Here is a 15,710-nt window from a genome sequence, read left to right on the forward strand (position 1 = left end):
ATGGAGTCCTTACAGGAAGCGGGGTGAGGGGAGGTAGCTGTGGGAGTCGGTAGGCTTGTAATGAATGTTGGTGGACAGTCTATCACCAGAAATTGAGACAGAGAGGTCAAGGAAGGGAAGTGTCAGTGATGGACCATGTGAAAATGATAGAGGGGTGGAAATTGGAAGCAAACTTAATAAATTTTTCCAGGTCCAGACGAGAGCATGAAGCGGCACTGAAACAATCATCGATGTACCAGAGAAAGAGTTTTGGGAGGGGGCCTGAGTAGGACTGGAACAAGGAATGTTCCAGTATCAAAAAAGAGTATCTGGTTATTTATCACATTGCTGTTTGTGGGAGCTTGCTGTGCTTGAGTGTTGAGAATGCTACCAATCTATGATGTGCTGTGCATTCTGGGCACCTCACCTCAGGGAGCATATATTGGCCTTCCAGAGGGATGTAGCACAACATCACCAGAATGTTAATGAGGTTAGAAGGGTTAAATTATCAGAACAGGTTGCATAGTTAAGTGATGTCCTCCTTTGAGTATAGAAGATTAAAGGGTGATCAGCAGGGGGGGGAAAGGAATGTTTAGATGATTCCAGGCTTTGGTAGAGTAGAAAGAAAAAACATTTCCTCTGGTGGGGGGAGCCCAGAATAAGGGTGCATAGCCTTAAAATTAGAGCTAAACTTTTGGGGGTGATGTCAGGAAGCACTTCACACAAAGGGTACTGGAAATCTGAAACTCTCTCCCTCAAAAAAGCTGCTGCAGCTGGGATCAATTAAACATTTAAAACTGATATTGATAGATTGTCATTAGGCAAGGGTGTTGAGGGATATAGAACCGAGGTGGGTAAATGGAGTTAAGATACCCCATGATCTAATTGAATAATGAAAACGGCTTGAGGGACTCTATGGCCACCTCTGGTTCATGTCTTCATAAAAGGTTTGTGTGCACTTTTGCGTGTTTTCTTTAAAAGCCTAAATTACTAATTATAGGACAAACTGTTAAACATTATGAAAGGAAAATCTGTATATTGCCCATGCCAATCACCTTAAGTTGTTACTTTGAATAACTGATCAGAGAAAGCATGGGACAGCTAAAACATTTGGGGCTTCTCTAATATACCTCTCTGCATGGGAATACTGTGTCTGTGGACAGAGTTCCATGGTGTTACAGCAGGTGGAGCTCTGCACCCAGCTTGGCTCAAAGGATCAGCTCGGCACACCAAGGGATTATGGGCAATTCACCAGAACATGCTTACCCTGTAGATAGAGCCAAAGGCACACGTACTGTTTGCTTCTTTATAAATAAAATTCCAGCTCAGTCACGCATCCAGTGAAGTGACTTTCTCACAATCAGTTACAGAAAGAACCCACTGAAATTTCAATGAAAGGTTGTTTAGCCCATTTCTGCTGAATTATCCAGAATTTTCCTGTAAAGGGATGTCAATGATTATTAACAGTTCACAGTCCAGCCGTTTCTACAATTAAAAAGAAATATTGCTCAAATATCGGGGATCTGATAATGAAGGAGCTTGTAAATCAGGCTCTCATGAAGTTAAATAATTGGTTGAAATAGCAGTCACAAATCCAAGGATAAGTAAGGCTCAATGGATATTATATCAGTTCTTACATTGAGTTAGGGTTAATAACTCTTCCAAGTTACCAGCTACCAGACTGAAATGAAGGTGACACAGAGGGACTGAGCAGAACTCTTTGAAATCATTTAGTTTTGTGTTATCACACAGGACAATACTCATTTTCTCATTTTTAAAAACAATTCTATTTTAGGTGTAAAATTAATTGTAATTTTCAACAAGAAACTATTATTTTTCCCATATGTGATATGTGTGATCTGTGCTGAGTGAACGTTTCTCAGTATGGATAGCAACAGCACTGTTACAATTGGCTCCATGCTCCCTGGGTTGTGGAATGATAGTAGCAGAGTCCTTGCTCAGATGCACGAGTCTGTGGATTTGAGGGCAGGATCAGGTTCTGCTGTGAAACTCTGTGGTGGGGGGTGCGGGGTGGAGGGGAAACACCAACCCTCCTAAAGGATCACAATGAAGAACGGCCATGAGGGCTGCCAGTGTCATCAATAAAGGAGTGGGGTAAGGGCAAATCTGCGAGCAAAGTGGAGAGTGAGAAAGGGATCAATTCAAAACACAGCCCCTTTGCATGACTGCTTGGCTTAAGAGTTTTGGTGACATTATGATCTAAAGTAACTCCAAGAAGAACAAGGATTCACATATTATAAAATTAGACTCACTGCTGAGAAAAAGAAAATAATCCCAACATCATAATGTAATCTTTAATTTTCAGCAATCTTCAATTCCATCCTACAACAGTGACATTACAACATACACGTGTACACTAAATTCAAGTCAGTATTGTAAACAGACATTTCAAATCCAACATTCAAATATCCACCATCCTCACAATAATTAGGAAGAAACTTGTACAGCATCTGCCCTACATTTAATATTCCAGAAGTATAGTAAAAACTTCATAAAGCTTTTAAATAAAACACCAGTAAGAATGGCATTTACACAGCAATTGCATAAACCTCAAGTTGATTAATTGATGGTACTTATAATCTGTATAATCACTCCTAATCATGCACAATTCCAAACGCAATCACAAGAAATTCAGGACAATTTTCTTTTGTGAATGCAACTCACCCAAATGAGGATAGGAAATGGACGGAAAGAAACAAAATAGTGGCAAATATCAAGTTATCAACAGATCTCATGTTACATTGTAAAACCGCAGTTCCATACTATGGTATGTACTATACCGAGAAGGGTTATGCTCTAGCTGTATTATGTAATGTTCTGCAAATAAGAGAGTTGTGTGTTGTTAGAAGAAATCAGATTGACAATAGAGCCTAGAATTGTGCATTTGTAACTTTGAAGTGAGACTCGAGAGATATGTGCAAGGCCACATATATGTGCAAAGCCAATCAGGTAATATGCTGGTTTCAAGACAGGTATACTCCACATTATAATAAGCTGTACCCCTTCAAGCTTAATGGTTGTTAGATCATAGAATTTTACAGACTTGTAAATTGTTGCAAGTATCAGGCTTCAGTTCAGAAGTACCTAACACTAAAGAGGCTTTGTCTCTTTTTTTAAAAACAGACTAGATTTGCATCTGGTCGCACAAATGTGACATTTGCTACTAGACTTAAAGAATAAGATGTTATAGATTTGCAATTAGTTCAAATGAAAAAGTCTCTTAAAAGGTCACTGTTTTATAGCAGTCCATCATTGGGTTGAGTCCCAATGCAATCACTAAGTCACACACTCCCTGGCCAGGCAAGTCACACGTGCTATGCTCAAGTCCCTCTGCATGTTTGAGCAAGCATAATATCAGCAGAGATGGAACAGTAAGCTCGCTGCTCATTCCCTTTGACTATGTAAAACTACTTGAGCGAACGAAGAAGATTTTAATGAATAAAATAAAATAAAAAATGTGTGCCAAAAAGCAAAAAAAAATAAAATAAAATTCAGGCTGAAAAACGGTATGAACTTTATAAAGTAGAACTCAAAACTTTATTTGTCCCTCAGTTGAACTCCAAAAAATGGGCCTGCACATGAGTTTCATAAGCACTGAGTTTGCTCTCCGGAAAGCTTCTTTGGCACACAGGGCATTCGTGAACGAAGTGTTTCTGGACGTGTCGCTCGAAGTCAAAATCCTCCATGTTGAGCGGGAATAGGACCTCACATACTGGGCATTTTTGGCTGCAAATATTTAAATGCGTGAGATTTTGTGAATTTACAAAGAACAGTTACATTTAATTTTACAGAGTACCGGGTAGTGCAACAATTTTTACAAAAAAAAATCACAACAATGTGCCCTTACCAGTCAGTTGGAATCTCCTCTACCATGTCCTCTGAATTCTTCTGTGTACAGAAAAGAACAGTTAGCCCACTCCCACTGTCGGCCATGTACACCGTAAATGTTGGCTCCCCCAACACAAACCACCACCGATTGCAGCTATTCTCAGAATGTCTCCATGCTCTGTAGAATTTAATCTTGGGATGATTTGGTTTCAAACGTGCAGATTTTCTAGAGAATGTTGCTGAAATTTTGAATGCCGTTGGGAGTCACTTTCTCTACCCCCATACCCCACCCCCTGACCCTCAATCACAAAATGCTGGCCAAAAATAATGTGTGTAAAAGACAAAGAAGAGCTGGTTGGTTAAAGCATCACGGGAAGTTATTTCTGTGATTGTGCTGTTACAGCAGAGAAATTATTAGGGATTTGATTTTCCCCTTAAAGAATTACTGAACTGCAATGGCTGTGTCCATGTCATACTGAATCATTACTCCAGGAAGGATCCAAGTGTGAACCCTGCCCCTATTGGCAGACATGTTATAAATGAGATTTAAACATTTTTATTTTATTTTTAATTCCTGTTGGAAACCTCATCCAATCAGTGATGGGCAGCAAAAAAATCAGATCTAATTAGTTGATTAAGGCCCTTAATAGGGCTAACTGTCGGCAGGCGCGCTGTCACCTCTCGTAAGCGCCCGCCGCGCAAAATATCATGAGTGCATGATGACATCGGGACGCTCACCTGACGTCATCGCGCATTATTTTAGTCTAGCTCAGATCGGGCGCGCGACCGCCCGATGAGAGAAAAATTTTGCCCCTAGCATTTCTGGGAAGTTATTTGTGTGTTCCTCTGTGAAGACAGAACTGAAGTAGTTGTTTAATTGTTCTGCCATATCCTTGTCCTCTATTATAAATTCTGCTGTTTCAGACTATGAGGGACCTACATTTGACTTCACTGTCTTTTTCTTCTTACATGCTTATCGAAGCTTTTACAGTCCCCTTTTGTGTTCCTTGCAAGTTTACTCTCTCACAGTATTTTTCCCCTCTTAATCAATCTCTTGGTCCTCCTTTGCTGAATTCTAAACTGTTCTCAATCCTCATGTTTGCTACCTTTTCTAGCAACTTTATATGACTCCTCTTTGGGTCTAATACTATCCTTAATTTCTTTTGTTAGCCATGGTTGGGCCACTTTTCCTGTTGGTGCTTTTGCATCAGAAAGGAATATACAACCATTGGAATGCATACATTCATTCATTAAATATTCGTCATTGCCTATCCACTGTCATGCCTTTTAATAAAGCTCCCCAATCTATCTTAGCCAACTCATGTCTCATACCTTTGTAGTTCCTTTTGTTTAGATTTAGGACCCTAGTTTCGGATTGGACTACTTCACTTTCCAACCTAAGGAAGAATTCTATCATGTTATGGTCACTGTTCCCTAAAGGACCCCGCACAGCAAGATTATTAATTAACCCCCTCTGATTGCACAAAACCAAATCCAGGATAGCCTGTTCCCTAGTTGGTTCCTTGACATACTGGTCTAAGAAAAAATCTCATACACACTCCAGGAATTCATCCGCCACAGTATTATTGCTAATTTGGCTTGCCCAGTCTATACGTAGATTAAAGTCACCTGTGATTATTGTAGTACCCTTGTTACATGCATCTCTAATTTCCTTTTTAATGCCACTCCCTACCTTACTACTACTGTTTGGAGACTTATAGACAACTCCCACTAATGTTTTCTGCCCCTTGTTGCTTCTTAGCTCCACCCAGACTGATTCTACATCTAGATTTTCCGAGCTAATATCCTCTCTCACCATTGCACTGATTTCAACCTTATGAAGGACCACCATCTTCTCAATGGCAATGAAGGATAGGCAATAAATGTTGGCCTTGGCAGCGCTGCCCACATTCTGTGAATGAATGAATAGTTGGTGTACATATCAAGGGCTGTTGCCATCCTGAACCCCAGAATATATCACCTGCTTCAGCATAGACTTACTTTGAGATTTCTCAGACAGAATTGTTTTCAACAGCCCTGAAAAACTGGGAGTATAAATCTCGCTATTCAACAAAAATCTAACCTGCTGAAATGAAAACTTTTTGGAAGGGGAAGGACATTGCCACCACATACTTGAAAAATATTTATTAATACTTCACTATCTTAATCGAGCTTCACCATTGTTAAGAGAGACAGAGATAGAGTGTGAGTGCAAGAGGGATCGCAAACAAGAGAGAGAGATTGAGATGAACAAGAAAGAAACAGAGAAAAAGGACATTTCATAATTGGTCCCAAAAATAGGAAACCCAAAAACCTGATGCAATGAAGCATCATTTTGGCTTGTTCCACATCACCAACACCCCAGCTTCACACTGCTTTTCCTATTCTAACAAACATGGGGAATCAGAATAGAAGTGGCTCAATTTACACCTTCAACCTCATCCCTGTCTATCAAAGCTGGGCTGGAAAGCATTCTAGCACCTTCATCCTCAATCTTCCAAGTGTGTGCGGTTGGGGCGGAGGGGGTGGGGGGAGTGTTTATCCTCACCTGTTCCTATCTGCTACTATTCAAGAGGGTCGCTGATTTATGACCAGAGGTGGGACTCCGGTAGAGTTCCCCTCTAATAACCCAAGAGGCAAAAAGGTCAAATGAAGCTGGTCAACTAACAAATGATGGCACAGCCTGGACCAAACCCCATATAAACTTGGCCCATGTGGTTCAATATCACTCTGACAGTCTCAGGAGAAGAACTGAGGAAGATACGAATGTGTACACAGCCTCGATCAAAACTGCATGACAATCAGCTATCTACCATGAAATCCATGGACTTGCTCAAATTGTTTTTGCTCCACCTTCTGTGAGGTGCTACTGCAAAATACTAGACCTGTATGCCAAGAGCAAACTTGGTTGGCAGGGGCAAATATCAGCGTGGACATTAATCCTGAGTCTTCTACAAGAAAGAATGTCCCACCCCCACTGCTCTCAACATTGATGTTATTGAGCCAAGTTCCCTTGCAGAACATTTTTGATGTTCAGAGCGGTTGACATTAGATCCAATGAGCTTCCAGCATGCTGCGTTACAGTGAAGGGGAGGTCGAGTGGGATCAAACAAAAATTCTCAATTCACACCAAGCAGTTGCCATAAAATCAAATACTTCACCAGAAGAGGAAATAAATTTTAAAGATTTAGTTTAAAAACTAGATGATTTACCATTCCATCTGGCTTCTGTGCAACATCAGGGCTTCCACCACTCTGTGATTTGTTGGTATCTGGAGGATCAGAAAGAAAAAGACAAATCAAGAGCAATAAAAAGTATCACTTGCAGTAGGTCGCTAGACAAGCTGGATCTTTACAATTGAGAGGCTGTTGCATGATGAACAAAGACAGAAGAAACTTGAGTACAAGAGTTGATTGGCTGTAACTAGTACAGGGGTTACAGTTTTCTCTCTGCATTAGTTGCGCATTATGAACATACAAAAGCCCAAATTAAAACGTGACAAAATGGTGACCCATTAACACCAAAAAATTAAAAATTAATTTTGTGATTGGAAACGCAAAAGCACCTCCCCAAGCTAAGTTACATGAACAGGCAGGAGGCAGAGAGATCCCTGCTTCATTTTGGGTGATGATCAGAACTCTGTAGGATGAATAGCTGATCATATGTACATCAGTCACGATGAGGGGTTCTGCCTGTAGACATACAATGTTTAAATATCTTTGGTTCATTGCATGGTTTCTAACAGCTGGTATTTCATTGCAAGATACGATTTCATTTATAAGAGCAGAACTTCAACTTCCACAGGCTTGCCAGGACTCACCCAGAGGTGGCCGTTTGAGAGCGCTTCCAGTGTCTTGGAATTGCTCTTCAAATTACCAGTCAGGATTTTTCTATATTGGGTTTTTAAAAGAGAATATGAGAGAGTTGTTGGAAACCCATCAGAATATATTATTACATTGTGTTGTTCAAAAAACAGTTTTCAACACTGACTGAAGATCGAAATTGTGGAGACCATTGAGAGAATAGTCAAACTGCCCTTAGAGTGTAGAGACTGAAAGAAAGAGACATATAATGAGAGATCAAGGGAGAGAGAGATATCGAGAGGGAGAGATAAAGAGAGATTACCAGAACGCCCCTGATGCGTATGCCTGTAACTAGATGAGGAAGGATTAGTAAATTAGGAGCTCTGAAAACATTGGCTGGTGGCTTCCAAGGGTTGGTAGTGACCACTATTAGCATGTTCACAAATGTTTCGGTTGTGGTGATGGTGGTTTATGGGATGTGGGTGTTGCTGTCTAGGCTACCATTTATTGCCCATCCCTAATTGCCCTTGAGAAGGTGGCGGTAAAGAGTACAGAGGCTGGGAATGGCTGGGGGAAAACAAAAGGGAAAGTCTGTGATTGGGTAGGTGGAAAGCCTGCGAGATTAAATGACAAAAGAGATGATGATTTGATGATTCCCCCCCACTGCCCCACACACAGTGGATCCTTTCTCCCACTTGCAGAACTTCTGCTCCACCTGGATCCCTCCCCTGGTCCCTTATCCTTTCTACATCATTTAATTGAGAACTGCCATTGACACCTTCAATTGTCTTCAATTCTCTGCTCTCCTCACTCATTGTAACCTGTCTCCCCCTGAATTTGTAGAACTCTTGTTCTTTCAGTCCTACCCCAATATCATCATCAAGCCTGCTGACAACAGCCCCAAATGCTCCTGCCAGGCGAACAGTGATTTACTAGTACTTTTTTCAATTTAGCATACTGTATTTGCTAATCGTGCGGTCTCTTCAACATTGGGAAGACCAAATGCAGATCGGGTAACTGCTTTGCAGAACACCTCTGTTCAATCCACAAGTGTGACCCTGAGCTTCTGGTTATCTGTCACTTTAATTCTCCCCCAATTGCCATTCTGACCTCTCTGTCTCTAGTCTCCTACACTGTTCCAGAGGTGCTCAATGTAAACTTGATTAGATGCTTTACAGCATTCTGGACTCACTGAGTTCAAAAATTTCACATCATAATCTCAGCCCTCTTTTTTTTTTGGATGACAGTTGCTGGTGTTGCTTCTGCTATTCCTATTTACACCTCCTCTAGACACATATTTTATTTCTTTACTTGTCCCATTACCGCTCCCTTTGGCCTTGAACCATGATTCCCTTTGTTCTTTGTCCCTGCACTTGCTTAAACCTGGTTCCATCTCTTAACTTTTACCAGTTCTGATGAAAGGTCATTGGCCTGAAACATTAACCAAGTTTCTCTCTCCACAGATGCTGTCTGATCTGGTTATTTCCAGCATTTTCAGTTTTTAATTCAGATTCCCAGCATCCACAGTATTTAAATTTTTCCCTTTATTTCGGTGTCTTTTAGCAACAACAAACATTCCAGGTCTGCAGCTTTAATTATTAATGGGCAGTTTTTTCACTTGGAAAATGATGCGTTTGGTGGGAGAAGTGAAAACAAGAATAACACAAGAGTGCAGAGACAGATATGTCAAACTTTGGACTCTTTATTGAAATAATCGCACCGCGGGCTGTCTCCCCTCTCCTCACTGGTCATGTAAACAACAGGATGAGCAGTTCCTTGTCATGTTGCTGCCTCTGCATGCGACTGCGCCATTATTCCAGCCTTTCTTTCGCCCACCCTCTATCTTGCGGGAGAGCCCCATCTCCCTAACCCTGCGTGAGGAAGGAAAAGCACACACACGCACACACACACAAACACACACAACATTAATTTCAAAATCACTAGAATTCAGATATCAGGTGTGTCAGGCACATGGATTTCCAAGTGCACTGGAACTTAAGAACAGGAGAAGGCCATTCAGCCTCTTGGGCCTGCTCTACTATTGGATCAGTCACTTCAGATATTCGGGTTGTTCAAACCAATGGCCTTGTTCCCACATGGGCCAGTGGAAACCCAGGAAACTTGTTCTGCTTGTCTGGTTTGTTCTGTTTGAATTTCATGGGCCTGGAAGTTTGGAAGAGGCTGTTTTTAGCTCAGTCACCTCATTGACAAATAAATCCTTAATCAGAACCCCAAAATTTGTTATTGTCACCAAATTGAGATATATGGAATTAATAGGAACAGGGAGTTGAATATAGAGCAGTCGTTGAGTATTTTGGTACACGTCTAATGTCGTCTGTGAAGACGAAAAGTTTGGGCACATCTGTCTTAAGTGGAAATTCTATTTAATATGTTTGTAAATGGAATCCCAATGAAGAGGTGCCTTCTTACAGGGAATATTCCATGGCAAGATAAATGATGGCATTCCCAAAAATACATCAATTATTGTGATTTTATAATCCTGAAGGCAGCATCTCAACAGTGCAATTTCAAAGAAGATTAGGGGAGCTTTCCCTAGTGTTCTGACCAATACTTATCTTCATTCAACATTTGAATCAGATTTATTACTGGCCATTTATTCAACTGCTGTTTGTGGGATCTTGCTGTGTGAAAACTAGCCACTTTATTTCCTATAATACAACAGTAACTACACTTAATTGGCTGTAAAACACTTTGGGACATCCTGAGGTTGTGAAAGAAGCTCTCTAAATGGAAGTTCTTTCTTTCTTATTTCCTCCCCTTGAATAGGAGTTCTAATCTAACCAGACTGTTGTTATTTTCAAAGGAAAAACACTTGCAAAGGGTCAGGATCCACATTACAGGACATTTCAACTTTTGAAAAGAGCAGAGAAAAAAATCAAAGTTGTGAATTCCCTCTCTGAACACTTCCATCTTTTAAGATCATTATCAAAACCCATTTATTTGGTCAAGATTTGAGTCACCATTTTAATCACACACGTCCCACTCCACAGTCAGGCACTGAACCTGTTATCTACTTCCACACTTGCAACCCTGCTATCCTCTGCCCTTTCCTCAGCCAACTTACTGCTAAAACCCTCATCCATACTTGTTAACACTAGACTCCACCATTCCACAAGCTCCACGCCAGCCTCCTTCACCCACCCTCTCAAATTTGCACTCATTCAAAACTCTGCTGCCCATATCCCAATCTACAGCAAGTCATGCTCAGCCATGGCATTTGTGTTTGACAACCTGCACTGGCTTTAAAGTTTTCATCCTCATGTTCCATAGTCTCATCCCCACCCTATCTTTAATCTCTTCCAAGCTGACAACCCCTCCTGGAACACAGCAATCCTTAAACTCAGGCCTATTGTGCATTTCCCCTCCCGACTTTCTTCATCCTGCCATTGGCAGTCGTGCCTTCAGCAGCTGAAGCTCTGGAATTCCCTTCCCAAACCTCTCTGCCTCTCCATTCACCTGAAAGACTCTCCTTAAAATCTTCCTCCTTGATCAAGCTTTTGATCTCCTCTTCCAATATCCTTTTTTTTTGTTATTTTTTGTTTGATAATGCTCTTCTGAAGCTTAATGGGAATGTTTTCCCATGTTAAAAGGTCCTACTTGTAAATGCAAGTTGTTCCTGCACGACAAGGTGAGTTTGAACCTACACCAGAATCAGGCTGAGGACAAACAAGAGCACGAGCATGCATGAAAGGATATGGAGTACGAAATTCTGGATCACCTACCACACTCAGAGTATGGGTTGCCGAACAGGAGTCCAGAGTGTCCGGAATGGACTTTTGGAACAGTCAAGCTGTAGGGATTAGGGTGCTCCAGCTGAAATGATCCACTCCGGTGGTTTGAGCCCACTCTCAAATCGTCAATTTTCCTATTCAGCTTCTGTGAATGGAAGTCAAATTATTGTAATTATCTGATTAAGTAAAAGACCAGAGAAACATCTGCACAGAGGTGGATCAGAACTGGGAATCTACCAGGATCATACTATCCAGGTTTGGATTAATTCATAGAATCAAAATTTACAGGAGGTCATTTTACCCATCATCCCTGTGCCAGCTTAGAAAAAGCTATTCAATTAGTTCCACTGTCTTGCTCTCTTTCCTGTAGTCCTGACTTTCCCCCTCAAATATCTGATAGTACAGGGGCTGCCAAATGCAGTTATAATCCATACTGTTCATCCCTTAACCAACATCATTCAAAATAAAATTACCTGGTCATTATCAAATTGCTGTTTGTGAGAGCTTGCTGTGTGCAAATTGGATCTCACATTTCCTACATTACAATAGTGATTACCCTTCAAATGACTTCATTTCACCATGAAAGATGCCATTTATATAGCAGCATTTCTTACAGAGGTCAGTGGGAATTTGGCCAATGGATCCCGCCTTTGTCATGTGTCATGACAATCAATCATCATGCACCACCACTCCAGCTGAGTGCAGGCAACTCAGAGGCTGAAGGTAGACTCCTTGTCACACTTGGCAGCCCCATGTACTATCAAATCCACAGAATGCCTCACTCTGTTTTATACTTCATTTATACGTTCATATGTACGAAACAACCCAGATTAGTCGAGGTGTGGTTCCTGTGATGCAGCCAGTTCATCTTGAAAATGCTAACCCTTGATTACAAATCCCTTGGCCTTGCCAATCCCCATCTCTGTCAGCTCCTCAGGCCCTCTGGGATCTCTGCACTCCTCCAATTCTGGCCTCTTGCACATTCCTAATTTTCATCACTCCATCAATGGGAACCACGATTCAGCTGCCTAGGCCTTAAGCTCTGGAATTTCCTCCCCAAACCTCTCTCTCTCTTCTCCTTTTAAGGTACTCCTTAGAACTCAGTTCTATGACCAAGCTTTTGGTCACTCCCCCTATTATTCTGTAATGCCACTTGTGTCAAATTTGGTTTGATAACACTCTCCGGAAGCTGCTTGGAATGTTTTACTATATTAATGGTTTTAAATGCAAGTTCTGTTGTTAACACAAATACAACACTGAATGCAAAATCCACAGCACCCACCTTGATCTCTTCTTGTAAATCAGCCACTTCCATAGTGCGAAGGTCCGCGATATGGGTCTTGATATCAAGCTCGCACTCGATTTCTTTAAACCTAACCTAAATGAAGCAAAATGTATTTCAATTATTTTCCTTCCTGTTAGAATTAAGCACCAATAAACAAACTTTACAAAAGAAAGTCTAACAATCTATAACAGCTTATTGTTTACCAATTCCTTACTTGGGTTAATTTTTGTTGATGAATGCTTTGATCAATGATCAGAGACATGCACTTTAGATTTTGCTCCTTGGCCCTCTGCTCCTCTTTATCTCCGTCACCTCCTTTAAGCTGCTCTTTAAAACCTACCTCTTTGAACAAGCTTCTGGCCACCTTTCCCAATACCTCTTCATGTGGTTCAATGTTAATTTTTTTTCTGATTATGCTGTGAAATATCACTACATAAATGCAAGTTGTTACTGCAAATCCATGAACAAACGCAAAACAAAACCAGCGAAATGCAAGAGCCATCAGGATTGAATCCAGCTTGAATTCATCCTCGAACAGCAGCACATCTCCATCTAAAGAGATTAAAAAATCTAGTCATTCCAAAGAATATTGGACTATGTAATGTCACATAATTACGTTCCTTTTAAAAAATATTTGCAATGGTCCAGACTTATTCGTGGGATGGGAACATTGTTGGTATTGCCAGTACTTATTGCCCATTACCCTCCACTAAGGAAACTACCCCAGCTTTGCTTGATGGAACTGCAGAAATGAGTAACTGGCATGGAGCTCCGCATGCTCAATTTGTGATACTCACCATTTTCCAGACCACACTGTAGTCCTGTTGGGCAACAGGCCCCAGTGGAAGCTCATAATTCAAATATTTATTCCTCTGGATCATCCTCAATGTTCAAAATCGCGAGGGGTTTTGAGAAGCAGATAGGAACTGTTTCCGCTGGCTGGGGGTGAGTGGGCAGTTGGGGGAGGGGGGGTCTAGTAACCAGCGGACACGGATTTAAGATAATTGCCAAAAGGACCAGAGAGGAGGAAAGGGAGAGAGCTTATTTTTATATAGTGAGTTGTTATGACCTGCAAAGCACTGCCTAAAAGTGCAGTGGAAGCAGATGCAAAAGTAAGTTTCAAAAGGGATTTGGATAAATACTTGAAAAAGAAGAAATTTGCAAGGCTATGGGGAAAGAGCAGGAGTTGGGGAATAGGGTGAAGTGGTGAGGGAGAAGTGGGCTAATTGGATAGCTTTTTCACAGAGATGGCACAGGCATATGGGCTGAATGGCCTGTTTCTCTGCTGTAAGATATTAGTCCTGTGAACAAAAGGCACAAATGCACCAACCTGCAAACCAATGTAAAATCTGCAATGTCTTTATAAACCCAGCAGTATGCAAGTCACTCACCATTGCCTTCTCTGCTCTGTCCCCAAGCTTTGACTTTATTTCTGCTAATTCAGTCCCAGGCTGCTGCACAGACACCCCCCCTGAACTGGCTGCTTTTCGTAGAGCAAAAAATAAACACAAGGTGAGGAAACAGAAAGACAAGGAAACAGTTTGTAAAGCTGGTCTCTATTCTAGTCTTATAATTCTAGTACCAGCCTCGGGTGTGTTGTCCAGACGTAGTGAAATTAAAACTGATCAAATTCAAATCAGTCTATCGCAAACACTGGAAATGTACAGTGGGGTAGTCAGCATCAGAAAGGGAGATACACCTTACAGCACTCAGCAGAGACAGGTTAACGTTTAGAATTGGAGCTTCTGTTAGATGTGATCCAATTCTTACCGGCCAGCTGTGCATTCCCAATATTTTCTGTTTTCTTTGAAAAATCCAGCATTCCTTTTGTGAAGAAAATAAATCTATTTGAAATTCAGGAAATGCACCAGTTCAGACTGAAGAGGGTGTGCCAACTCATTTTAAGACACAAAAACCATTTGAGGGAAGGGGGGGAAGAAATGGAGAGGAAGGGGAGAAAGTTAGGAGCTGAAATTCAATTTCGGAGAAACTACAATGTGCACATCCCAGCAAGAAAGAATTGGATCTTCAGTAATGCAGCATTCATGAATTGACTAAATGTTCTCAATGAAATCTCTCCACAATAAGAACATTTTGAAGCCTTGAGAAAAAAAATTGTTGCTGTCCTTTTGCCCAAACTTGCAAGTATTTCTGATTTAGCTAAAGTAAATTATTGGAAAGCTAAAATCCTAATAATTAAACTGTCATTTGTTACAATATCCCCGTGGCCACATCACACCATAAACCCATATCACAGTTTTGTATCCCCACTAAGAATCAAGCAGGTTTAGTACAACGGGACCAAGTCCTCAATTGATGAACACACACCAACCGGAGCTCAGTGGGGGCAGTCACACCTCGGTGTCAGAAGGCAATGCGTTCCTTCCAGAGTGCATTGTCTAGGCTGACATTCTAGTGTTTGAATGAAGGAGTATTGCATTGTTAAAGCTGCCATCTTTCAGATGAGAAGTAAACCAAGTCTGTCCTTTCAGGTGGATGTGAAAGATCCTATAGCGCTTTCTAAGAAGAGTAACGGAGTTCTCCTGATGCCCTGGCAATATTTTGTCCCTCAACCAACATCACAAACAGATCAACAATGTTGTTTGTGGAAGCTTGCTGTTCATAAATTGACTACTGTGTTTTCTACATTACACAGTGACTACATTTCAAAAGTACTTCCATTGGCTGCAATACAAGTCTTTTTCTTTTCAAGAATCATGACGTATTGAAAAAGACCATCTTTGCAGCTCTGCTTCCAGAAGATGAAACATTCAAATTTAAAAATATTGCAATTTATTTTTGTAAGCAGGCTGGTCCCAGTTACAACCGAACCTAGTATTGTACAGAGCCCATTTTCTTTTGCAATGCCACAGTACCAGATTTTTGCCATCAGAGGTACTCAGTGAGCTAAATAAATACTGTAGTGAGGGAAAAAGTCAGGACAGTCACCACAACATTTCAACTTACTTCACGGTCTATCCACACATAGAACATTAAAGATGGATCCAATGTTATTAAAAATCTAGGGAATGCTATAGAATC

The 15,710-nt window shown here is 41.0% G+C and overlaps 1 protein-coding gene across 4 annotated transcripts in view; it reads right to left on the reverse strand.

Moving 5' to 3' along the window:
• Window positions 1-2,280: 2,280 nt before the first annotated feature.
• LOC144676004 (uncharacterized) overlaps window positions 2,281-15,710 on the reverse strand; it is a 44,363-nt gene continuing 30,933 nt past the window's right edge. For 2 of the 4 annotated variants that reach the window (XM_078536528.1, XM_078536527.1), the window contains exons 12-16: window positions 12,666-12,761; window positions 11,375-11,528; window positions 7,041-7,099; window positions 3,848-3,888; window positions 2,281-3,726 (exon numbers count right to left, since the gene is read on the reverse strand). In XM_078536528.1, the coding sequence (XP_078392654.1) occupies window positions 3,549-3,726; window positions 3,848-3,888; window positions 7,041-7,099; window positions 11,375-11,528; window positions 12,666-12,761 (528 nt within the window). In that variant the 3' untranslated portion in view covers window positions 2,281-3,548. Of the gene's footprint in view, window positions 3,727-3,847; window positions 3,889-7,040; window positions 7,100-9,315; window positions 9,503-11,374; window positions 11,529-12,665; window positions 12,762-15,710 lie in introns of those variants that run through there. The other 2 variants (XM_078536530.1, XM_078536531.1) reach the window with 2 other exon arrangements.

Source organism: Cetorhinus maximus, unplaced genomic scaffold, assembly GCF_964194155.1.
Source record: "Cetorhinus maximus unplaced genomic scaffold, sCetMax3.hap1.1 HAP1_SCAFFOLD_1282, whole genome shotgun sequence".
Classification (NCBI taxonomy): domain Eukaryota; kingdom Metazoa; phylum Chordata; class Chondrichthyes; order Lamniformes; family Cetorhinidae; genus Cetorhinus; species Cetorhinus maximus.